This window comes from Tauraco erythrolophus, chromosome 10 (genome assembly GCF_009769465.1).
Source record: "Tauraco erythrolophus isolate bTauEry1 chromosome 10, bTauEry1.pri, whole genome shotgun sequence".
Taxonomy (NCBI): domain Eukaryota; kingdom Metazoa; phylum Chordata; class Aves; order Musophagiformes; family Musophagidae; genus Tauraco; species Tauraco erythrolophus.
Window position 1 is genome coordinate 28040191 of NC_141474.1, and position 26775 is coordinate 28066965.

The 26775-nt window shown below is 40.4% G+C and overlaps 1 protein-coding gene across 3 annotated transcripts in view; it reads left to right on the forward strand.

The window, feature by feature from the left end:
* ELAVL4 (ELAV like RNA binding protein 4) overlaps positions 1–24828 on the forward strand; it is a 62608-nt gene extending 37780 nt beyond the window's left edge. For 2 of the 3 annotated variants that reach the window (XM_086617934.1, XM_086617935.1), the window contains exons 3-7: positions 7341–7444; positions 17902–18055; positions 18447–18672; positions 20065–20103; positions 24501–24828. In XM_086617934.1, coding sequence (XP_086474060.1) covers positions 7341–7444; positions 17902–18055; positions 18447–18672; positions 20065–20103; positions 24501–24828 — 851 coding nt within the window. Of the gene's footprint in view, positions 1–7340; positions 7445–17901; positions 18056–18446; positions 18673–20064; positions 20104–24479 lie in introns of all 3 variants that reach the window. The other variant, XM_086617933.1, reaches the window with a different exon arrangement.
* The last annotated feature ends 1947 nt before the right edge of the window (positions 24829–26775 follow it).

Consider the following 26775-nt stretch of genomic DNA (forward strand, 5'->3'; position numbering starts at 1 on the left):
AAGTGGTAGTTGTATTGTAATAACAGAAGGATGCTTTCTTGCTCTTTGTGGACAACATGTATTAAACCCTAGTCTGTACAAATATTAGAGGTCATTCTAAATAAGCTGGAGACTAAATGGATGCTGTGATAAAGAACTGCATGAAGCACAGGAGAAGTTACCTTCATAGCTAGATTACAGTGAATTGTGACAATGACAGCTTTAGCTTAATTGTTGGGTCTTAGGAGCACTGTGCGCAGAAGCTGCTTCCCTCCTGGTTTGCTTCTGCTGTGACTGCAGCATGCATTGCTGGGCTGACAGCAGGTGCTTCTCCTTGATAATAAAGGGGTGGAGGGTGAATGAGACTGACGTTACTGGTATAAAAAGCATCAGACAAGGAGCAGGGTTTGAACTGGTCTCATGATCAGATCTCATTTTGCCTTGATCTGAATGTTCCCTTCATGGCTTACCTCATTTTTCAGGTAAACAGCTCTATTTGTTGGTAACTGTCATGGAAACAACAAAAATATGAAGCTGGAATTTACTTGACCCTCTTTGTACGTTTTGATTGTATCTTCTCAAGGATATTGATGTAACCTCCAAAAGCCCTTGCTTAATACAGCTTTTCATACGAGTTGCAGTCATTCTTTGTCCTTCCAGGAACGTCTTTAAAATGCTGATGAAACGGTTTGGAGGCTCACAGGGTTGTGCTCTGAAATGGGACTACCAGCTGGAGCAGGGCTTATCTCGAGTGTCAGTCAGACTCTTCTGTGTCTGTTGTTTAGAAGACGGAAAGCATGACAAGTCTTTCTCTTACCTGTCTCTCTGACTGCTTTGCTTGCCAGCTGGTCATAGGTGATATTTGTTACGAGCATCCCCAATTCCTGAGAGTCATTTGGTAGGGTTGAAGAGCGTGTGTAGGTCTGCTTGGAAGAGTCACAGATGGACAGCAAGCTCAGCTGCTTAAGTAGGGAGAAGCTCACCCTGGCACCAGTTTCTTCCCGAAATGCTCGCTGAAGTTGGAAGAGGCAAAAGTTGGATCTGGGAGGTTCCGAGAACTCACAGCGAGTGTTATTTTATCTTTTGGTCCCAAACCCAGAGTTGACTGAAGGCTGTTAGTGTCTGACGGCTTCTGCCTGGCTAATAGGAGATGAGCTGTCAGACGTGGCCTACTTCTGAAGGGAAGGATTGTCGGAGAAAGGCATCAGTGCTCAGTTGCATCTGTGCTACGGCTGTCAGGCGCGCAGCTTTAATTGGATTTACGTTTGGGCAAGAGACAACAAAACCACAATTTAAGGCAGTTTGTGTTGTTGCTGTGCCATTCTGTGCTTGTTTTCATGAGTGACTGTTTATAGTGGGGACTGTAGGTCCTTCAATGTGACTTTGCATTCCAGAGTGATTTATTTTCAAGCAAAAGGGATGTTTTAAAAACTTTAACTTACCTGGTCACAGTTCAAAGTTATACTCTTCTATAAGTTGCTTTTAGAATAGTTTCCAGCAATAGCAAGCCTTCAAACTTGTCTGAGAAAGTAGTTCTGCTTTCCTTGTGGGAATGATAGCAGTAGGAGCTGTGTGGAGAACAACCAGCAGGAACAGTGGAGCTGTGGAGCTTTGGAGTAGAAGAGATTGAGCATTTAACACATCTTGCCAAAACCTTCCCTGGATTAATTCCTGCTTGAGCTAGAGCATGGCTGTCAAAAAAAAAAATCTAAGCTTTCAGAATTTCCAGTGGTAGAAGAGCTGACAAAATGGTTGGTAGGTAGGTAGAATAATCTATCACCTTCAACATCAAAAGCAGAACAAACGCCTTCCCCAAGAAAAATAGCGTTTTCTTTGTTGTTTTAGTCTGGTTTCTCTTATTTCAACCACCAAGCAATGGGACTTGAGATACATAATTTCATATTTTATCTGCTGGATAAACATTAAAAAAATGGATCTGTACTTCAGATGAGTACTAATGTAGTACTGCTAAGGTTCAGCTTAAACTTTTTTGATCAGGTAGACAGATTGACCCCCCATCTTTAAACTAAAAAGAGTTTTTCGGTTCTGTAGTCTGCTCCTAGGGCACCACTGCCCAGGCATCGATATCTTTCTTGGAGCACATGCACCAGGACTGGGCACAGCTCTTTGGCCTTGAAGCATGCAGCCAGCTCAGAAGCTGTGATTTTTTTTCTTCCCCTTTTCAAGTGTGTGGCTTTTATGCCAAGAAGCATTGTTTTAACCCTTTTGGCAGCATTGCAGGGTTGAGATGTGGTTGATTATCCTGTATCCGAGTCCTTTGTTTCCCATTTGGAAAGTATACCACAGTTCTTGGTTTGTTGAGGCGTAATCTTGGGTTTGCGCTGTCTAAACGTATGTATTTGTTTACGGAGGAGCTTAAATTGTTTTACACCTTCTGTCCTCTTTGTTCTTATCCTCTCATCCCATCTTTCTGCTGTCAGTGCTCTTCAGGAGCAAGGAGCTTGGTTTTTTTCCACTCATAGATGGAAATAAACAGTTTAGGGCCAAGATGTATTTCCTGAGAGAGATCTGTAGGAAAACATCTTGCTGGTGATTTCCTATTCACAGTCCCCAGTTAAAGATCTGTTGGCTGATTATTTTTTTAATTCATTTAATGTGTGCCATGTTAATTTTGCTTTAGTCAATTAATAAGCAGTATCAAATAAAGTACTTTATAGAAGACCAAGTATATCAATACTATTAAATTGACATTCTTAAAATTTAAGTCAAACTTGTAATCTCATCAAGAAGGATGTCACATTAGTTTGACAGAATCTGTTTTCCATAGACCTAATTTGATTGACATTGATTTTATTACCCCTCTCTAATTCTTTATTATTAGAGTCCAGTATCGAATGTTCTGTAATTTTGCCTTGCTCAGCATTAGACTGATGGACTGTAGTTGCTTGGGTCATCCAGTCCTCCCTTTTTGAATTTCAGTGCAAAATTGTCTTTTCAGGCTCTTGGAGCTTGTTCAGTGCTGCAAGAATTACTGAAAATCACAAGAGAGCCATTTGCCGCTTTTTTGGAGTCTATTCTGGGCAAGCAGTCCAGATCATCTCATTTAAATGTATAATTTTAGGAGCTCCTGTTTAACATCCACCTGGGTTGCTAGTTAGAACTTCATACAGCTTCTTCAGGTGTACATAACACATCTGTTTTCTCTGTGCTGTTACTATCTGCTGATGAGTCAGCATGAGTGTTAAGGGATCTTTTTTCCATAGTCAAAAAAAAAGCAGCTTTTGTTATTCTAACCTTCACTAGCCAGAGATTTCTTTCTCGATATTTTTTTTTTTCATTTGTTTCCTATTTCTCTGTTCTAATTTATATTGGTTTCTCTGTTTTGCCTTTATCTCCTAATTTAAGTATGGAATTGGCCTAAGTAGGTTGGTTTACAAAGGGAGTAAAGTCAGGTACAGGTCTTTAACTGGTACAGCCTTTTTCACAGTTGCAGGCTTTTGGATAGCATGCATAGATGTTATAAACAGAATATATTGATTTTTCCATATTCTTTTTTGTATTTTGTTTTAATCTTTGTGATTTTCAACTCGGTGAAATGGAACCTTCTAAAATATGAAATATGTACATTACCAGCTTGGGCTTGGCTTTGCATGTGGCTTGTATTTTTAACTGTAGAATCTTTGATAATTTTTAACCCTTTTATTGCTTGCATTTAGACCTGTTCCTTACCAGATCGTAGGAGGTCCACTACACGTTTTCTGCAAGCTAGACGAAACATTCAGAAAGAGCAATGGTAATAGTGATATAACAAGGTGTTGTTTTAGGATCATCTAGAAATATCTCTTGCCTGCCCTACTGAATCGCAGCATGTGATGAACTATTGGATTCCAAATCACAGAAAATATTTACTATTTACGGTGCTGTTCCTGGGAAATGTAGCATGGGAATGAACTTCAGTGTCTGTGTGGGATCCCACTGAGAGGTCCAGCTGCTTGCTTCGTGCTGCCAGATTGCGTCCAAAGAAATGTTACCCTTTTCGAGTACATGCAATAAGACTACATGGTGGAGAAAAAAAACAGCAAGTTCATACGGCTTCACCGTATTCTGGAACAAATCCTTCTCCTCTTTCTCTGCCAGTAACAATTTTTTTTCATATTCAGAGTCTGTGTTTTGCCTGACATAAGGTGTATTAGCTCTTGAGAGTAATTTGAAAATAATATTTTTAGCTGGATACATAACTTTTTTGTTTCTTAGCTGTAAATGTTCAGCACACTAAAACTTTACGATGTATGCTAGCAGTCGTAAAGGCTTTCACAAATTATTTTTTTCTGGGTTTATTTTCTCTTCAGTTTCTTGAGAATGGGGGGGTGTCTGTCTCCATTAAATGCTGGTGTTTAGGGGAGATGCTTGAAAACACAAGATAAACTAAACAAAATATACCTCTGAAGTGGCGAGCTCTTAAGAGAGATTTTGTTCTTTAAGCTTCACTGGTATAAAGCGAAGTGTGTGGTGGAAAACAGCAACAGGAATTTGCAGGAAACAGCTGCACCAAGATTTCAGTAGGCTGCGAAGTGGAGTTTGAGGGATTTCAAGATAAGTTTTTTTTAAATTAACAAAGTCAATGCTCAGGATGCTGAGTAGACCTGTCCTAACTTTTTTGTGAGAGTATAATCCAGCCAATATAGGAATTAGTATACTTGATGTGAAATCACAACCAATAGCTTATGAGTAACAGGCCTTAAATTCTATTTCAAGTTCTATATTATTTCATGATGTTCAGGAGTATATACTACCACGACGAAATTGTGTTTCTGTGTACCTGTTACTCTAAGCAAAATTTTATGACCATATAATTGCTTTTTAAGCCAGGTTCTGCAGGCATGCATACAAACAGCTTTGTGTTGGTACTCCTTATCCTTCACCTTGGGGAAAATATTTACTTATGTTTCCAGTTGGTAGTTAGAATCAGAGATGATATCTAAATAATCTGAATACACTAGAGAAGTCGAAGGAAAGGAGTGAATGGTCTATGAAATTTTCATGTCATTCTTTTCCTTTCCCTACAACTTACATTGTCTGAGTTTATCAGTAGTTTTGTCCTTGCAGAAGTATTGGTGGAAGTAGGAATGTTCGTATTGGAGATGATTAAAAATCATTGTACATATTTTAGAGGTTGGTCATTCCATGTGCCTTGAGAATAACAGCAACTGGACATGGAAGACCATGTTCAGACAGACTGACATAAATCTCAGGGCCTTGTGTCAACTACTTGTGTTATCTGTGTACTCCTGAAGATTGATACATGGTTAATGGGAAAAGCAGGCACAAGTGTGTGTGGATGTGTATATACACACACGTATATCCCCCACATAACTCAGGTTATCCAGGCCCTGATCCTTGTGTCCCATCCTCTATAAAAAGAGGTTTGATTCCTAGAGAATGGCTTCCTTCTGCCTAAGACCGTCTAGGATTAAATGTATTAAGGATTTGATGTGTTCAGAGGCACAGGGATTGGGGCTGTTTAAAATATCTTAGGTAGACAAGAGCAGGAGGAAGGCATGGCATGGAAAGTAGCTTTACAGTATTTCTCCTCCAGGCTTCTTGCTCAGTCAGGCTTCAGCTTGTTCTTGGTTAATGTCATGTAACTTGGGTAAGACTATTATTGTTGAGATTAATTCAGCTCTCCAGGAAGACTGGGTATGTTATACTTTTTTCTGAAGTTAAATTGATTGGATGGAATTGCTCCCTGGATATATTGCAGTTTAAAACAGCCATTTCTTACCCTTATGCCTGCATGTGGGCATTTTAGGCATGAACTGTGGTGTTTCCTTGGATTTTTAAAGTCTTCCATTGCATAGTTAGCAGCTTTCAGTGCTTTGATATGATTTCGTAAGACAGAAGCTCTCCCTGTATTTGTGTTACAGCAAACGCTGTATTTTTGGTGGCGTCTGACTTTGAGAAACACACAGATGCTTTTTTGTAGTCCAGGAGACAAAGAAACAAAGCTTTGTGCTTGGGAGGCAGGATCCGTGCCTCCAGGGTACATCAAGGCACTTGGTGTGCAGCTGCTTCCCCAACCTCCGCTTTCTCCTGGTGAGCAGGAGCTGGGTCACTGTTTGCAGATAGAAATGCTCTTACACAAGTGCTGTCCTTCTCCTTGGCAGGGGTTTTCACGTTTTGCTTCCTTTTTTCCTGCCTGTGAGCAGGAGCGCTCAGATCCACTGCATGTCTGCACCCAGAGGCAGGCTGTCTTTTGGGCTTGCTGTTCTCCAGAGACATGGAGGGGCTGTAGAAAGAGCCTGGCTGAAATACAGGACTGCTTGCCTGCCTGTTTGGGCTTGCTTGTTCTTGAAATTTGATCATCCTTGTATGTTTTTAACTGTATGTGCCTTAAAAAAACTCCATCAGAACTGCTGTGTTTTCCAAACGTGCAAAATAACTTCAGTAGGAGGCTCGAGGAGGAAGGGATCTGGAAGGGACTGTCTGTCACGTCGCATTAATAGAATTGATGCTGCAAAACTGGTAGTCGGGAAGAGGCGCCTCTGGAGCGGGTTCTCACAGCCCGGCACAGACCCACGGCGCTGTCCTCGTGCTGGTGCAGGAGTATCCGTGGCGCTGGCAGCACGGCCTCTCCAGCTCCCTTTTACTGAGCCCACTGATAACCAGCTCTCCTCTCCACTGCAAACGCAGAGGCAGACCTGGCTGTTGAAACAGAAGCTGTTGAGATGCTGTTGGCTGCTGAAGCGGGCTCCTGCCATCCCGCGTGCAGCAGCGGGTTTGGTTTTGTCATCGTCGCTGGTACTCGGAGGAAAGCCGTGCTGCTGTCTCTTACCCTGCTGCAGTTTGCTCTGTCCTTTCTCCTCCTATTTACCGGCTGCTCACTGAGCAATAACACGAGATGTGAAGGTGGCTGGCTGTTTCTGGCAGCTGCTTCAAGGTTAGCCTTAAAACATTTCCCTAATTTTTACATTTAAAACACTTACAAACTCGTTTATAAACAGTAGCAAAACTGTGTGTGTGGTTTTTTAATCTTTTTTAAGAGGTGGCTTTGTTACTGCTCTGGCAGGTCAGCCAGTTAGGTTTGTTAAGAACTCGGCACAAAACTGTTATGTGGTTCTGCTGCTGCCAAGCCTCATGTGTGCTTTTCAGTAAACTCCTGGGGAAGGCAAGGTGTGGGGTTTTGCTTCCTGTTTTTGAAATAAGATCTTCAGAGCAGCAATTTAAAATTTTTGTGCTGGCTTCCACTGTATTAAGGACATAATGAAATGGTGTAAAGACCATAGAGGAAAGCAGGGATGAAATTAACAGTGTAAGAAAATTGTTTCCCACTCTTGGAAGCTGTTCCTATGCTGAAAAAATAATACTGAGCCCTTTTTTCTTTGTTTCTTGTGTTTCAACAGGGCAGAGTTTAGGGTATGGATTCGTTAACTATATTGATCCAAAGGATGCAGAGAAAGCCATTAACACTTTAAATGGACTCAGACTCCAGACCAAAACCATAAAGGTAAGATGATATAAAACACCTTCTGCTCAGTTCAGGAAGTGGAGAAAGTGGTTGAAATGGCTTCTGGCCATTTCATCACTATTTTAATCTCCGTTGTAAGGGGCACTCAGCTAATGAGCTCCTCATTGGAACAATGGGAAGACGCAGAAGATGAAATCTCTCTTCTCTGAAATTGCTGCTGTTACTGGGGGAAGTACAGAAAGCTCCTTGAAGCACTGTAGTGAGGCTTAAATGTGGAATGAAACAGCCGTTGTGGTACAGTTCACCTCTGTTTATGGATAAGTATGTGATGGTGTATTAGTAAGTTACATATTTTCTTGTGTTTTAAAGGGAAATACCTTGAAACGGAGCTTTCTTTTAGTGACACTTGTGTCATTATCAGGAGTTGAAAGTATGTGATTTTCAAGTTAGAATGTTTTTCTCAAAATTATTTTTTTTCTCAATTTCCCCATCCTTAGTTTGATTTATTCTTTTAAAAGCTGGAGGGATTAGAGATCCCACTCAAGTCTCTCATTTCATTGTTGTAATAGACCATTAGTTATTTAACGACCTTCTTTAGTGGTCTCACAAGAAAAGCAAGTTTTTACACTGTCACATTTTTTTCCTGCATGGCTGATAAAGCTTTTTTGAAACAGCTTGTGGAAGATGTCCGCATCCCAAATTCTGACAAACAGTACAGCTTAAGGAATGTGAATCGAAAAATCGAAGGGGAACAAACAGCGGATCTGATTCAAATTATCTGAAAGTACTTTGATCGTATTTGAATGTTGGCTTTGGATTTGTATCATTTTCTTAATTTTTCTTCTGTACTTAATTTATATTTCAAAGCCACAAATGTTAAAGAATATAAAAATAGAATTTTTATTTGTGAAAACATTGGTACAAATAATATCAGTGATTTCATGTCTTGCAAAAAAGATACCGTGTGGTCAGTACTCTAGTTGTACTTACCCTTTCTCACTAAAGGTTTTGATTTGGACAAAGAGGTATTCCCTAAAGAAAAAATATTTGTTAAATTTCTGTGCATCTCTAGGGTTTGTTTCAAGCAAATTTTTCCTTCCTCTGTTTGATTAGCAAAGAGCAGAAATCCTGAGCTGAGGGTTACGAAAGTGATGGAGTAGCTGCATGGATTACAGAGAAGGCTACTTCCAAACCTCCCTTAAACCTACGAGGTTCCATCCCATAGATATGTACGTGGGCCATATATCAAAATGCTCACAGCATGGTTTTGTAGAGTTAAATAGAAAATCTTACAGGAATATGTAAGGCAAAGCAGCAGAATCTACCGTCTTATCTACTGCTGCAGGTGGAAATACATGCTCGGACTCAGCAGTTTCTGCTTACATTGAAAAGTTGAGCAGTAAGTTGCTCTCCAGATTGCTTTTAAAGGCACCTTATCAGGAAAAACATAGTACTTTGAAAGTACTAACCTGTCTTCTAAATACTTTATTAAGAATTCAATGGAACTTGAAAAATCTAGATCAGTTTTTAATGTCACACTTTCATATTTTGAACACTATTTATCATTAGCAGAGGTGCTATATTTCTTGTCCTAAGTACCTAGGTCACTTTGCCTGTTTTCTTGATTTAGGGAGTCAGAGCACTACCAGGGTTAAGGAAACATAAGCAACAAAAAAACCCACTGCAAACACTATTTTACATTTCTCACATGCAAAATTTAACTGTTTTACCTTCCTTTTTATCATGTATAGCTAGGAAGTCCCTATGCTGAAATTATCTTTGCAAAATTTATTTTTATTTTTTTTCTCAGTTCACTTCGAATTTTACAAATACAAGTGGTTTGTTAGGTTTGGGTTTATTTCATGCTTGTTAATAGCTAATAGACTTTTATGGAATACAGAATATTTTATTGGGATCTTGAAAGCTGCTGAAATTTAATAATAAGCAGAGATTGACCTAACCCACATGCACAGGAGCTACGTAATTTCTTCAGTGATTGGGAAGAAATGTGTAGGCTTTTTAAAATAAAAAAAAAAAATGTTTTCAAGTAAGTGTTTATACAGTTGACTAAAACCAACTCAAGGTAGACTTCTATTCAAATAGCCAAGCTTTGGACACACGGACATCTAATTGACAGTTTCCAACCCAGTTTTGAATTGCAGAATTGCATGCAATTACTTCACCTTACCCCCTTGGTTTTTCTGTATTTTTAATTATGTTTTGCTCTTAGAAACCTTAATAAATTGAACCTGCTTCCCTGATACTGGAATGGGGATGGAGGCTTCCCGGTCTTGACGCTGAGTGGTGAATCTTGGTTTTACTGCTCCCGACAGCGCCCGTGTTGTCCCTTGTTTGCAAAGGGTTGCAAAGCGATAAGTAACTGTACTCGGCACTGATTGTCTCCTAGCTTGCCTGTTGCCCCCACACCCCACATTCCAGCATCTTGCTTTGATTCGTTTTAAGGTTGAAGTATTTTAATTCCTAGAAATACTATATTTAATTATCAGAGCTGAATACTTTAGCTAGATGCCCTTTGCTGTTATTAAAAATGCACTTCTGGTGCATTAAAGCCTGTCCCAAAAGAACATACAGGAAGGAATTTGGCGTGTAGTTTTTTAGGCTAAAAAAAATTTAAGTAAATACTAGAATAACATTGAGTTGGAAAAGTACTGAGCGTTTCTTTATTCCGTTTTCTTCGTGAGTGTTTTTTGTACCTGAGAATGAATCTAATGTCCTGTTGACGGATAGACTGAACCTTGGTCTCTGCCCACGTATGCCAGGTAGCCTACAGCCCTGCAGGTAGCATTTCTCTGGGTACCTTTCGTTTGGGAGCTGTTTTGATGGAGAGTTGAAATGAATAATCTGTGAACACCCTTTTACAGGGGCAGATTACTCCCAAATGCCAAGGTCACCTTGGTCCTGCTGGCCGTGTCCCATCTTCTTGCTCAGAAGTCCTGGGCTCCGCTGTCCCTTGCACCTCAACTGGGCGTGAGCTGGCTCTGGGGTCATATTTGCACTCATTTTTTGACCCCACAAGGCTTAATTCCTGTTTTAAAAATGCATGTATTTTTTCTGCATGTGTCCTCAAATCCTGTTCTTTTCACTTCTGTAACATTTCCGCAGCAGCTTAATGTTCTCTTTCTCCTGATGCCTTGCGAAACAGCCGTGCAGTCACAGGAGGAACTGGTTTTATAGCAGGATCAGCAAAACAGCGAGGCACAGTCTGCTCTCAGATGTGCGGACTAAAATAACTGAAGAAATGTTCTTTTTATTATTTCATCGTTACAATAAATAATCCCTTTTCACCGCAGCAGCTAAAATATTTATGTGCATTTTATTTAAGTCAATGATGCCCTTTCAAGTCAAAGTCGAGAGGTGACTATTTACAGAATATCTGTTTGGGGAGAGCATTGAAGGAAGTGTTCCACGTTCGGTGGTAAGAGGTTGTACATGTTATGTTCCTCCTCAGCTGATCCTAGTGCATATTTTATTTACGCCATTTCGTAGCATCATCATCTTGTGAGGGAGAAAGGCTTCACTTTATTTTTACAGCTAAAGCTTGACATAATTCTACAAAACAGCTTAGAATGAGGGAAGATACGGCATGTGTTGAAATAAATATATATTCCAGAAATTGAATCTATTTTTAGAAATTAAATTTGCCCATCCATAAAAGCACATGAAAGGTCACTGCTGCTGCTGAAGATTGCCTGGCAATTCAGTTGCATCAAATATCAGAAAGAAAATAGGATGTGTGCTGCATGGGGTACAGATTGTTTAAACCGTGCTGCTTTGCCCTGGAAAAAAGCGCAGCGTCTGAAAGGATGTGAAGGAAGCGTTATAGAATTTACATGGGGATTCAGGTGTCCTGGCTTCGTGTTGGGGGATGCTGGAACAAGGGCGGAACAGGGTTTTGAAAGGAAGTTTGAAATCTAAAAAGAGCCGGTGACCCCCTGAAGTGCAGTCTTGTGTCCCACTCTCCTTCTTTTTCTCTGTTGCCTGAGAAATAGGTTTGTTTGTTCTTTCCCTCGCAGGAGCAGGTAACATGCTGAGACACTGCTGGAGTGGAGACTGGCGTCTTGAGCGAGGGGAGAAGGGATCTGGGTTCTCTGAGCCCTTGATGCCGTCTGGTTTTTAAATCCATCAAATCTATTGGATGATGAAATACTGAACAGATAGGATCATTCCTCTGTGGTCAGAGATTTTTCTCTAGTTATTTTAATTTTCAGCTAAATGGATAAATAACATGGAATATAGCTACTGCTATTTTGGCACTTCATATTGTTCAAAAATTTTTTCTGCTTTACACTCCTGTTTTGATCGATAGGACTGGATGGTCCTAGTATAAAAATACAGTGAATAGGGCTGTGGGAGAAAGTAATCCTGGGTTTTCTGGAAGTAAAGCAGTAACATTACTGCTCAAAGGTCCTGCTGTTTATCTTGGTTTCTCTGTCATTTTTCGAAATGCCAGATATTTCTACGAATTTCAGGCTCTAAATCTGTCCATGTTAATTCTTGTAATTGTCTGCAAAACTACAAACCGTCGTGACACTGTAGGGTAACCAAATAACAGCAACCTCAGACTTCTCCGTCCTACAAAGTCATTTGTCAGAAAGATTGCCTTCGAGTCGTGCTCAGCGAGCGAAGGAGGCATGGGAAGCACAAGGGGGGGAGGAGGAGGAAGCCGCAGGAGTGAGTGATGGGGAAGAGCTGTGTCCTCTGCACCCTGTCCCAAAACACTGGGGATAGGGGGAGTTAAACCCAACAGTTTGAGTTGCAGCCAGAAAGTACTGGCTTGGTGATAGTTACAGTAGCAGAGCTCTGGTGATGGGTGCCCTTGGTGGGATACTCTGCTGAAAACACTGTGTTTTCCTCCTGTAGCCTCCCAGGGGCTACCTGCTGCCGAGCTGGCCAGCCACCACCTGCAGCCGCTTCTCCCAGCAGAGGCATGGGATGTGCAAGGCTGGGTGGTAGGGGAGGATGTACAGAGACTGGGGATACTGAATTGTGGGGGAGCTGGGCAAAATTAAATACGAGGAGGGAGGCACAGAGAGGGCTTCATGGCTCTGTGAAGGAGAGGAGATGGAGGGTCTGGTGGGTGGGAGATGCTGGGAGGAGCCAAGCATGTTGGACTGTGGCAGAGAAGGATTTGTGTTTGTCTCATGTATGCGGTTGCGTTGGGCCCCTGTTGCATCTGGGGATGCAGCGCGTGCCGTGCCCCTCGTGCTCGGCCGTGGGCTGCTGTCAGACCTGCTCGGCTGTGTCTCCCCCAGAGCTCCAGCAAAGCTTTGTGGAGGGTGGAGGTATAAAAGAGGTACGTGCTCCTTTCCTTCCCTTTCATTCCCTGAAATGCCTGCCCTGATTACAGGCATTTGCAAGCTGCAGATTTGGGGGTAGTTGTTCTCTAGTTGCTTTTAAAATTAAGGTGATGGGTTGTTCTGCTGTGTGGTATCTCAGGCTGAGGCTTTTCAGGTCTGTGGTGTTTTTAGTGTACTTCGTTTTCACTCTTCAGGAGCCTCTGTCTGCATAACCTTTTGGACTCTGTAGTGCTCGTTAACAAGTCTTCCTCCACCCTTTGCACCTGTAGTGATGCTGCGGCTCGAAGGACCTTTCAGTGCTGTGTTTGAAGGTTTGGATTTGGCTCTGCTGCTTTCAGCAGGCACCAAAGAGTCTTTACCTCTTAGTTTTGTGCATCTTCTCTTACTCAGGATTTCTGTTTTAACTGTTTCAGTTTTGCCAATGAGTCCTTTTCATTCCACAGAGCTGGAGCAATTGTTTCTTAGCCCTGATCTTGATATGGCCAGAGTGCTTCCAGGTTATTATCTATGGATGTCTTTCCTGAAATGATGGGGATAGGCCATTGTGTCTTACCTGCAATCATTATTAATCCCAGAAAAATGACATCGAATTGCTCAATGGTAAAGTGCATCGTCACTCCCCTCCACCCCCCAGCCACAGGCTTGGAGAAGAGAAAGGACAAAGCAGTGCAAGCAGCGGATGTGAAAATATTCCGCTTCTGGTCTGCAGCCTCTGGACCAGAGTTTTTGTGTGTTATTGTTCTGACAAAGCACGTAGCATTCACAGGAGGGTTTCTTAAATCTGTGCTTTTGCACAAAACTAGGGCATGGACGAGGGCCTGGAAGTGGCTGTGGGGAAACATCTTTTCTGGCCACAGCTCATCTTCTGGTGTTAAGCAGATTTTACTTTGGGTTTTGTACGTGTGTGAAACAAGTGAGATTGTGCTTGTTTGCTCATGTGAAGCTCTCTGAGCAGTCACGTTAAAGCACTTGAAGTGTATACCAAGGGAGTGAGAGGCAGTGAGTGAAGGAAGGGTTGTCCCTGTTTTACATGTTTGGACATCAGGCAGAAAAAAAACCAAAGTGACTCGCCCCAAAAGTCATACAGGAAATCCTACATCTTGGAGCATGTCATGCCAAGAGAAAGGCAAAGTCTTTCAGAATTACTAAGGTCTGCAGGAAGTTTAGTATTTTTGAATGTTACACAAACATTTTTTTTGAAAGCTGCCCAGGGAGTCACTTAATCCCAAGTGCACCTTACCTGCTCGTGGCTGGAGAGGTGTCCCAGGAATTGCAGGTACCATCGGTGGGGTGGTGCAGTGGCCTGTGGATGCCTGTGCTACCATGCAGCGTGCTCTCATTAAAGTCTCCTGACTAATCTCACGTTCCCCAGGTGAGTAACACTAGATGCAGAGCAAGACAGACATCTCCTTGGAGAAGTTTTGTTTTCGAAAGATGTAAGATGCTAGATTGCTTGTCACAGGTGTTTTGACCAGGGCAGGGTGGCTCTGCTGGCGGAGCACATCGTTTCAGGGAAGGATGATGCTGTTCCTCGTCAGAGCAGCTGAGAGTTGAGATTATTCTGACTTGCTCCATAAAAATAATAATTTTAGGCAGCAGCTTCAAGAAATGGACTTAATGTTTGAGAAGTCCAGGACTAGCAGATGAGCTGAAGGCATCTCTTTCGATGAGCAGCAGTGAAGTGGTTAAGCATCAGTGCTTAAATGGCTGCTGTTGCACATTCAGCACCTCGCCTTTGTAAGACAGATGGGTTGTGTTCATGCTGCTGGGTGCCTTTGCTGTGGGCTCTGACTTGGAAAGACCAGGCCACTGCAATTTACCTTCTGAAGAGTCTTGAGGTTAGAATTTTTTTGAAAAGTTTTCTATGTGGGGAAAAGAATTAGAAATCAATAGGGAAGATAATTACTTTAACTTAGAAATATTTTCTGTGTTCCTGAACAAAAATGCCTATTACCATGGAAGATACAAAATGCTGAACCTTATGACTCTGCAGTAGCATTGGGAGGCAGTGGTGCAGACTCGGAGGAGATGGCTGTTTATACTAAAGAGAAGCTGGTACTCAGGCTAATGTTCAATGTCAGATGAGAAATATCCTAGCAAATGTTTTTCACAGTTAGTGTGTATGTATATTTATAGAAACTAACATCAGAGGCCAGCAAGCCATAAAACAAATTGTACAATGTTTTATTATCGTCTTTGCAAATTTGTCCGAAGAACTCCTAAATGATCTTAAGCTGTGAAATATAACACCGTCGTTCGACCCCCAACCGTCATACAAATGGACAAACATTTTAATGCTGAGAAATGCCTGGGTCAAACAGTAGTTTGGTGTTCTCCAGCTCATTTATTTGAATTTCTTGTGGTGGTTTGGATTTCCATGTTTTCTTTTTCAGGACACTGTTTCATTATAGGGTACTAACACTGCCATGAGCCAAAAAAAACTTGTATCATTCTTAAGTATGAATATAAAGACTTAATACAGCGTCCTCACCCAGTGCTTTGCAGTTTTCAGTGATAATGGAAACTGGTTTTGGCTCCCATTTTAACTTCCACCGCACAAGGAGCCTCTGGTCTGATGGAAGGTCAGGGTAGGCATTTTCTTCCTTTGATAGCTAATACACACGGGAAGACATCTCGTCCTCGGTACTAACTGAATAGTAGCTTGAAAGCAGGATGGCGTGGTCTAACCGATCGATTTGTCATTGGCTGACCTGAGAGGGAAGATGAAAAAGATTCAAAAGCAGATAAATAATTGACATGACCAGCCTTGAGTCCATTCAGCTTGCAACCTTTTCTCCTTGATGTTAAAGACAGCTGAGTTGCTTTTGGCAGCTTCTTTCTTTGGCCCAGGCTCCCCTGCAACCTCAGTGTTTGATTGCAGGAGGAAATAAAAATTAGGTGGTAGGTGTGTACATGCGTTGTGTGTTGGTGGCTTTGTGTGTGCAGTCTCTCCTTCCACTGCCTGTCTGCATGGCCTACAAAAGCAGAGCATTTTCTATATGTAGAAGGGGGGGTGTGTGTATATATATATAAAAACTGTCAAGCACTTGGTGCTCCAGGAAGTTGTGTTTTTTGCATATCCCATACTTTTCATCTTCCCTGTAATGTGGCATTTGGTTAATGAATGTACCAGAGTGAGAAAACCCAAAGGAAACCCCTGGCTCTTTTCCCAGGAACTTTATTAATTTTGCAGCTCTCGGTTTTGAGGAATAGGTAAGGTCCCTACCCCCACTCCAGAGGGGCTCTTAAGTGTTTTTTAAACTGTTATTCCTAAAGTAGGTTAAACTCTAAGTGTCTGAACCCTTCCAGTACCCTCTCAAGGTTTAAGGCATTTGCAGAACATGGAGAGTGTCGGCTTTTCCGAATGCCTTGGTGTAGGTATAAGGGAGAAGCCATGGATACAAGAGTGTCAAACCAAGCATAGTCAAAACCAGTGATTTTTTTTGGCATGGTATCTGCAGGTAAAAGCACAATGTGGTTATCCCTGTATCCCCAAGCGCCTGGCTTGATCTTAGTTACATAAAAGCCAAGCGGTGCTGTGTGTGTTCTGGTCCTGGAGCATCAGAGGGGTGTTTGGGACCAGCGATTGAGTTAAACTCTGCACCCCATCAGGAGCTCATGGGCTCTGAGGTCTTAAATCGATGAGGCACAGAATAGTTTCTGCCCCAGTATCCTTCTGCCTTTCAGCACTGTCAGGTGCTCTGCTCGTTTTGTCAACTTGTGCGTTTGTGCGGTGCCTGAGCTTGCCTCAGTTGATGCAAATGTTTTATCTAACCTCATTTTCACATTTCTTTCCCTAAATTTTTCCACCTCCTCTCTCTAGCCTTCTCTGTAAATGTTAGATTTAAAAGGTTATGTACAAACATGTAAGTTATAAAGAAGTTGCCAAAAAGCTTAAAATCTAGAATCTTTAGAGTTTGTCTGCTATTATGCAGAGAAGATTGTGGAAGCAAATATTAGTCATTCACATCATTTTCCATGTTGAGTCAACATCTATTTTTAGGTGTGGAGTGCATAAAGACAACTCTTTGACACATAAAACACATAAAGACATCCATTTGACATCATTTGTGTTTGGGCTAAGGCACAGGAAGAGGGGAATGCAATTGTTGAATGCGTTGTATTCATGATGGGACCCCCCCATTTCCTTTCAAGACATGTTTTAAGACATAATGCAGGAATGTACTGATCTGTTTATATTTAAATAAATCAAGATGAAGAGCAAAATACTCAGGTTTGGATCTGATGCTATTTCAGATGTGCTGCAAAGTAGTTCTTCATGATCTGTGCTGAATACTTGCCATTACACTTTATCCAAGAAGTATTTTTATTATGTTGAATGCGTGTATTCTAGATGTATATATTACTTTAGAAGTGCAGTAGGCTTTTTATGCACATATAATTATAAATCTGATTCATGGGCAGAAAAGCAGTTGAGAGCCTTGATTTAATAATCTTCCAACAGCATACATGCAGTGCTTCAGCTAGATTTTCTTGTTGGCTTGGTCATATTATTTTATGGTCTGGTTCTGGGCTTATAGTGCAAGGGAACTTCTCGTGATGAATTGCAGATACGACAATGAGTGTCAGTATACGGTTCCCTGAGCAGATGTTCATTTAGTCTAATTTCACCAGCACTCTGCTGTTCATCCAGAACAGATCTTGCCAGCTTAGGGTCAAAACGCAGGGATAGCACAAAAGATCACCTTGCGAATAACCTAATAACCTGATCTGTTTCAGATGCTTGGGGGGGGTGGGGTGGGGGCGGGGAAGAAAGAAAAAGGGGGGGGGGAACACCTAAAAAACACGACCCATACTGGAACGTCAGGGTGCTATGTATGTGCTAAGGTTATTACATGTTGGTTACAGTAAATCATCCATACACCCACAACCCATAGGGGTAAATTTACAAAGCTGTGCGTGGGAAGTTACACATTAATCTACCTCTGAACAATAGTTATTTTATGCCTGCACTTAAAGAACCTTGTGTCTGCTTTTAAGGTCTCTTTAGCTCTTCCTTTGTTCTTCCAGCCTTTCCTGGCTTTGTTGGTTTTGCAGAACAGGTAGCATCTGAACTCGAGGGTTATTGCTTGTGAAAGAACAGAAAGTAATCTGTCAATTTAAAATGTAGAGTGGCTCTATTTTACTAATCTGCCTTTCCCTCTTTCTGATCCGTAGGTGTCGTATGCCCGTCCAAGTTCAGCATCGATCAGAGATGCGAACTTGTATGTCAGCGGCCTTCCGAAAACAATGACCCAGAAGGAATTAGAGCAGTTATTCTCACAATATGGACGCATCATCACCTCACGGATTCTGGTTGATCAAGTCACAGGTTAAAAGAAAACTTTTCTTGAGATATGCATGTTTTTCTGGAAACACCGAAATCTTAAACGCTTGCTGGCCGTTGGGTTTTAAGACAATGTGACTTTCAGTGTAAAAATGCAGAACCTGGTTTTTCATAAGCATAGCTGTTCGGAGGCATAACTGCTGCTGCTTTAATGAGAGATCTCAAAATAGAGAATATGTTGTTTACTTGAAATCATTACAGGAACTATGGTAGGGGTTGATTTCGGAGAACACAGATAGGGAAGAGTGTTTTTCTTTATAGGACTTGCCTTAATTTACAAGCGATGTGTTCTGTGAAGTCAAAACCAACATTGCTCATTACATAGATGAGGCTGTTCCTGCAAATACTCATCTGTTGGTGTGTTTTTACTTTGCAGGGGTTTCTCGAGGTGTGGGATTTATCCGTTTTGATAAGAGAATAGAGGCAGAAGAAGCCATAAAGGGACTAAATGGCCAGAAGCCTAGTGGTGCTACAGAACCAATTACTGTGAAGTTTGCCAATAACCCCAGCCAGAAAACAAGCCAGGCACTCCTTTCACAGCTGTATCAGTCTCCCAACAGACGCTACCCTGGACCACTTCACCACCAGGCTCAGAGATTCAGGTAATTACCTGGAAAAGAACTCAAGTTCCACCAGCAGCAACACTGTGGGGCAGGTGCTGCACAGGAAAACATGCTTTAGTTGTGTAGGCTGACCTGATTTTCTTTGTAAAATTAAATATTCTTTCCTGGAGAATGAGGAGGAAAATCTGCTGACAGCAATAGTCATGTTGTATTTACTAAAACAGCTGAAGTACTGTATGATCAGATCTTATGAAGGCTCATAGAAAAAGGGAAGACAGAATAGAGTTACACTGATAATCAAATAAGCAGTGACTATCCTGTTCTTTCTCATTTTTTTGGTAATGCTTTTATTTTCTGCTAGATTATTACAGTTTTGATGCAGCTTAGACTTTGATGTTAATGATAGTGGATTGGTAGCAGGAAAAAAGCTGAGTCTGTTCCAGTCAGCAGCAGTATCATTAAATTTATTAGCCTGAGATATCTGCTCTTAGTATAAAGAGACCCTGTGTTAGTCTTTGGTGTGATTCTTCAGATACTTTCGGGGATGTTTTATGCTTTGCATTCTGAATATACTGCTTCCATCTGATACATAAGCCAGAGTTAGCAGTACATGATGTTCTCATTACTTTCATATTTGATAATAATTTTGAGGCAACCTAGCATTCAAATAAAAAGCCTGCCTTCAGAAAAGAAAGCTTTGACATACTCGCATAACTGTGTTGCATACTGGCTTTAGAGACTTAGTCAAAAGTAATGTTAGTTTTTCAGTGATGAAAAGTGCTGATGAATTTAAGATCATTAAAAAAAGTCATCGGCTACATTAAATTTACACTTGGTTTTATGTCTTCGGCACACAGCTGTGTCCATTGAAGTTATCACTGAATCATTCCATGGATAGAGGGATTTTTTTGTGCTCCCATGGAAAGCAGATGATTATATTCTGCAAATTTTGGTGGTCATTTAGATTGACGTATTGTGAAGGATTACTACTAAAAATATGTAAAATAATAGGGAGAATGTATTATGTTAAAGCAGTTAAAATCAAGACCTTTTCCAGTTCCAGCAATTTTGGACTGTAACACTTTATTTCCAAGTTAACTGTAAATGTAAAGCGAACAGTTGAATTACTTGCAAAAATTTCATACGAATACTGTCTGAAAAAGACAAATCAGAAGTGGATTTTCTAAAACCAAACCTTGGAAATGAAGGTTTTCTCTAAGACAGGTTAAAAATGGCTTTATATGCTGCGGTGGAACCTTAAGCATAACCCCAGACTTAACAAAGCAGGCCGGGAGTTGTTAGGCTCCTTAGATGTGTGGGAAACTTGTTGAACGTTTCTTCTTTGAAAATGGAACGCTATTAATAATAGTTCCATTGAGCGATCTTGCCATCTGTGAGACATTAACCCAAAGACCCTCCTTCTCTTTTCAGGCTGGACAATTTGCTTAATATGGCCTATGGCGTAAAGAGGTAATTAGAATTCCACAGATTGCCAGATGTCCGTGTTGGCACAGATTGGTGCTACAATTTATTTTTTTTAATTCACTAACTTTATTTTTTTTAATTCCTTATTTTCTTCCACCAGCATGTCAAATTCTTTTTTAAGTTTGGACTTCAGTTGGTTTTGTTACTTTAAAGGCCACACATGCAAATTCTGTGGGTTCTTTCAACCTTTTTTTATTTACAGGTGGGCTTCTCTAATGGTTTAGGTGCCACAGCTACAAGCATTCAAATGTCAGTTGCCTGGCTAAATGGTGCTTTTTCCAGAATTATTAAAACTTAAGTTTTTGATTAAATTCTGATACAATAATGGAAGACTTAAGTCGCAAACAGAATTATGCTGCTGTTGTGTAAATCTCAGTTCTAAGACCTCCTTTCTCCTACATCTGGCTTCACAACTTTGACTCAAATACAGCTGTGTGCACCTCAATCAGCCCTAAGTTTCTTTTGTTACAGGTTTAATACTTTGAAATTTTCTCAGTGCTTGAGACGTGTTTTTTGTTTAAAATAGCTCTGTGTGTTCGTATGTATGTGCACGCATGTGTGACAAAGCTCAGCTGATGTGTAAACGTTTCTGCTGTTTCATGAGCGCGCTCAATGTTTCATCTGATAGCTAAAACGAGCTGACGTGTTGTTAGTGTTTCTCCTAATGGCACACATCACTGCAAGGGAACCTTACAGCAAAGTAAAGGTGTAGTCTTATTCCTGATGTTACTCTAGGATGTCCAACCATCCCCCACAATTAAGATGAGAAAATACTACTTAATCTCCTGAAATGCTCTACTCGCCACACTTGAAAATTATTTGAGCTTTTTTAAAGCTTATCCTGTAAATGGTATGGTAAGTATATCTTTACACTAGCTAGTAGTGGACAGTAACATGGGTTACAACTACTGCTATGGTAGCTATCATACAGATCACAAATCTTGAAACTGCTTACAAAAGCAATAGTCAAAACAGAGGCAGTGTATCTTCCCAGAAGCACCACTTCTGCTGTTCATTACTACATTTGTTACATCTGCAATCGCCTTAGTGGTGGTGGATATATGATGAGTCAGAACTTACCACCTGATTTTATCACACCCTGCTTCTCCTGCATTCTCCTCTCGGGTTTGTTTCTTGATACATTGCCAAAAACATGACAAAACTCTCAGCCTCACGTACCTGTCAGGAACACGTCAGTGTCAGAAGGATGGGTTTGTTCCCAGAGTTTTCCGTGGGTTTGCTGCTGCTTTCCTTGGAATCAAACTGACATGTGGTGCAGGACAGACAGGGCTTAGTCCAGACTCGTGGGGGTTTGAGCTCTGATTTCTTATGACCTGCAGAGGGAAAGAGGAGAGTTACCCATCATTGTAGTTTATGCGTCTACTTTCTTCATGTTCAGAGTCTGCAGTGTTAGTCTTAACTCACAGCAGTTTTGTAGGCATGTTAAATTAGTTGTTGTCTTCTCCTAGTGAATCACAAAGTTGTACTTGCACTAGCAAACCCTGTGTTTACAGGCGTAGGGTCACACAAAAAATACTGTACTGATAATTTCTGAAACTGCCTCTGAAATATCCATAGTGTAGCGTTCCTGAGTTTGGAGGTCGGTTTGTTCTTTCCCCATGTTAATTACATGGTACTATTAAAAAATGAGATGTGCTGATGTGGAAAAAAGGTTTTATTGACACTGATTTCGGATCACTTGCTAGTAGCAGAGCTGCTTATGCAATAGGTTACCTTGTATTTGTGTGGATATGCTTGTGCTAGTTTCTTGGATTTGCAGCAGCTCCTGTGCCTGTGGTGCATTAAGAGTTGAAAGTGGCATAGCTCCTAAGGTTTCCAGGGAAAAGCTGTTCTCCAGTCAACTATATGAAACTTTAACCTTTTATATCAGTGCAGCATTCCTTAAAAATGCAGAACTTTATAACATACTGTGACATGCACAGCTCTGCTTTGTACAGATTGTACAATGACATCACTTACAGGGTGGTGTGTACATTAGTGTTGTAATTCATGTTAAATTTAAACATTGTAGAGGAGGAAGGTTTGCCGGCTCATGTACATTAGTAGCACAGTTGGCACTTGTCTGGAATGGGCTTAAAGTCCCATCTTCCAAATTTCAAAAGAAGTGGAAGCTGTTGGCTTGTACAGGCTCTCAGCCCTGGCCACCTTAATTATAAATCCGCGTATGGTGGAAGCAGCAGTATAAATTGGTCTTGTCCTGCTGTCTTTGTTTTCAGCAGCTGGGGAAATACCATGGGTTAGAGCCACACTGAACTGTTACGATAATGTTACTGGTTTCAGTATGCGGGGGAGAAACTAGAAGATATTGAGAGCAGGATCTGCAGAAGTGAAGTTCAGTTGGAAAATTGCCACGTATTTTTAATAAACCGTCTGCAAACCTGTGTGTATGTCTGAGGATCCAACACTGTGAGCGTGTTTGAACTGCTCATTTATAGCACAGCTACACCCCAGTGGTGTTCCTCAGCTTAAGTTGTATATTCCAAGTCTCTTTTTTCCTTGAATATAGATATAAAGTGCCATCAGGAGTCAACAGACTGGTGAGCAGCCATCAAATGTGCAGTTTCTTTTATGGTTATTTTAATATACCCTGCATAATATTGTGCAGATTGCTGAATGTGTGCGGAAGTATTACGAGTGTTAAAGGAGAACTTCTGGAGAGCACCGGAGTTCACTCAGCAACTCCGAGTCTCCCCCCCTTCACTCCCTCAGTCATTACTTAGAAAATCCTGAAGAATTATTATTCAGTTCTGGTATTAAAACTCATCATATTGTAGGTACATGTGAAACTGGATTTTTATTAAGATGTTTCCTCTGTGCAGTTGTTATTTTAAAACATATCCCAAAGTGTAGCTTCAGAAAGCATGTCATTTTTTTTCCAAACTGATGAAAGGAAAATTACGTTGATCCTGAGGGCTGATACTGCTTAACATCTTCATTAATAACGTGAGTCATGGGCTGCAACGCGCCCTCCTTGCATTAGCGGGTGACACTGAATTGGTGAGGGAGCAGGGGCAGTCACTGTGCTGTTGGCTGTGGCTGGCACTGGAGAGACCTTAACAAGCTGGAGGAACATGGTGAAATTCAGGAAAGGCAAATGTAGAGTTCAGCCCCTCGTTGCTGTCTTCAGCTGCCTACAAGGGGCATTATAAAGAAGATCGAAGCCGAGCTCTTCTCAGAGGTCGACTGGAAAGGGACAAGATTCAACAGTAACAGGTTGCAGCAGGAGAAATTCAGTTGAGTATAAGGGTGTAAATCATTAACAGTGAGGGTTGTGGAGCCCTGGAGCAGAGGCCACAGGAGTGAAGTTCCTGTCCTTGGAGACTTTCAAAACTTCCCTCTGCAAGGCCATGAGCAGTTGCAGAGCTCAGGAGGAGCTAATTTGAGGAGTTAGCCTTGCTTTGAGCAGGAGGTTGATCAGATGACATCCATAGATCCTGCCCAGCCTGTTAGTCTGTGATGCGTTTGTGTTCATAAACATACTTACTACCTGGCTTTAGCTTCCCAATCCATATGTTCCAGTTGGGAAAACAGGTCCCGAAAGACTATGCAGGGGGGAAGTTAGGGTGCTATATTAGATTTCCAGGAGCTTGTCTCTCCACATTGACTATCCAAAGAACCTAAGAGTCTGTCATGGACACAGTCTCACAGTATGAAGATATTAGTTGGCACGCTCGTTAATTATATTTATGCACTGTTTTACTTACTCTGCAATTGCTGCATAAATCTTCTTTAATATGTGGCCAGCTTTAGGACTTCTTTATTGACTGGGTTTTTTCCCAATGTATGTCAATTACAGACTATGTTAGGAGGAGAATTAAAATCTAGCACTTCCAGACATCTCTTCTTAGCTAAAAATACTGTTAGATTTAGAGGCTGCTGTTAGGTTTGAGTCCTGACAATGACATTTCATATTAATCTTTAAAATAAGCCTTGAAATTGTTTGGTTTTTTCCACTGCAAACTAGTAAGAGGTACATCATTAGATCTCCATTGCCCTGAAACTGTATTATTTTAGTGATGGGAATAAGTGGCCTTTTTAAATGAACTCATGATCATAGCAGCATGTGCAGGCCCTTTTTGACTTAGATTGTCCTTAAGCATTTCTTTTATTAGATCTTTGTATACATCTAAGTAGGGCTTATCCTTGAAAGGAGATGCATTTATGCCCTCATTTGGTCTGGTTTAGTATAGCTCCCCTCCACTTAAGTAGGAGTTAAGAGACCAGGGGTGGCTATGTAGTCATCTTCCAGGGATAGGGTCAAGAACCTTCATGAACATTGGCTTATTTATTTTAAAGTCTTGGTTCCATGTAGCTTGTGGCAAGAGATATATTTAGAATAGACCACTCTTTTTACTTGGTAGGTTTTCTCCGATCACAATTGATGGTATGACGAGCCTTGTCGGAATGAATATCCCTGGTCACACCGGGACTGGATGGTGCATCTTCGTCTACAACTTGTCTCCCGACTCGGATGAGAGTGTGCTGTGGCAGTTGTTTGGTCCCTTTGGAGCAGTCAATAATGTCAAGGTGATCCGTGATTTCAACACCAACAAGTGCAAGGGATTTGGCTTTGTCACCATGACCAACTACGACGAAGCTGCCATGGCAATTGCCAGCCTTAATGGATACCGTTTAGGAGACAGAGTATTGCAAGTTTCCTTTAAAACCAATAAAACCCACAAATCCTGAATTTCATATCCTTACTTACTAAAATATATATATATAAATATATATACGAACAAAACAAAACAAAAAAAAACTCTTCAAGGCTTATATTCAACCATGGACTTTATAAGCCAGTGTTGCCTAAGTATTAAAACATTGGATATCCTGTGAGGAACAGGAAAGGATTTTATAATGCTTAGAAAAAAAAAAACCTTTGATGCATTGAATGTTCTTTCATAGCTGTCGTTGTTGAATATAATATACATAGATAACAATGTGCAGGGATTTTTACCCGGCCAGCTAGTTTTACTACCTTCCTTGAAGGTGGGTCTTTTTAAGATGACCATTCACTCATTTGAAAAAATAATAAAACAAAAAACAATTTTTACAAACTAATGGGATTAAAAGCGAGAAAAACGATTTTTGTTTTCTTTTCTTTTTTTCAAAACATTGATTGAATCAGATTGGTAAACCCCCCACATAAATTAAAGAGGAACAATAAAAATTGCAAAAAGAAGAACATAATTTTGCAACTTTTTTTATTTTTCCTTTTTTCTTTTGTATCATGTGAACTAAACAGTCTTCTGTTAGGGAATGGGGTAACGGGGGATACCTGATGACATAACAATTTAAATAACATTAACAATGTTGCCAAAGAGGTGGTCTCTTTGCTGAAAATGGGTTTCAAGAAAAATCTATTTTTATAAAATATAAAGAATTTTTACAAGAGAATCTGGATTTGAGAAAAAAATATTTTGACTGGCTAATTTAGGGGAAATTGACAACTTTGTCATGTTCATACTGCACTGGTAACTTTTTAGAGATCAAGATGTGTGTTTTAAACTGGATTAGTAGATTGTTTTTTGAAGGATGGGCTACAAACAGATGATCTTCGTATCTTTTCATAGCATGTAATAAAAATATTAAATACAGTACGGGAGAGTGTTCTTCCCAGGCACGCAGTTACCCACAGTCAAAACCCAAAAGCAAGGAGATGAGTTGCAAGACGGTTTTTCTTTAAGTCATCAGTATGGGATATCAGCAGAACAAAAGTTAAAAAAATTAATTTTTTGATCAAAAACTTCCTTGGTTTGAGCAGTAGGTGCTACAAAATTATTTACATATCTTAGTATCATAGTTAAATGTAATGTGTTTAGAAAAAATACATTTGCTTTAAATTTGTTAAGAATTTTCAAATTCACTTTATAGCCCAAGCTAATATAATTGGGCTGTGTTGGCACATTTGGAACACTGTTTATGTTGCTTGAAACACTTATTTATTTAATTGCCGATGTGATGCATATGGCCAAAATCAAATATAGCTAGTTTGGCTAGTCTACTTATTTGTTTACTTAAACTATGGGAAGAAGCATATTATTGTGTCATTTTGTTGTGTGTGTATGTGTATATATAATATAAATATATATATATATAAAGTTATTTTTTCTTTTGGTTAATTTATTATAAGTTGTAACACTTTGCTAGTTTTGTTTGTATATGTCTTAAAATGTTTTCTTATGATACTTAAGTGACAGAGGTATCAAGGTAACTTGTGTAGAAATATTGTTTGATATATTGTCATGTTTGTTGTGAATATTTTTTCTTACTGCACAGTAGAAAAGAAAACAACTGGGTCTTTATTTTAATGTAATTCAGATTGGGGAAAACAGAGCTAAGGGAACAAAATGACTGAGGGGGTGCTCTCCCATGTCCAGTGCACTGATCATTTTAGTATGTTTGTGCTTTGTACGGTTATATATTTAAAACAAAAAAGGGTCATGCTCTTCCCTGAGTACTAGAAACAGTTACTCGCTATGCATAATCTAGTTGATAGTTAAATTTGCTATTGCTTTTCTTGTCTTGTTATATAAAATCTTTTCAATACAAGTTTAGTCTTAATGGTAATAAAACGTTATGGTTATTTATAACTTGTGCTTATTTTGTGCATTTTTTCCATGCTATACCCACTAA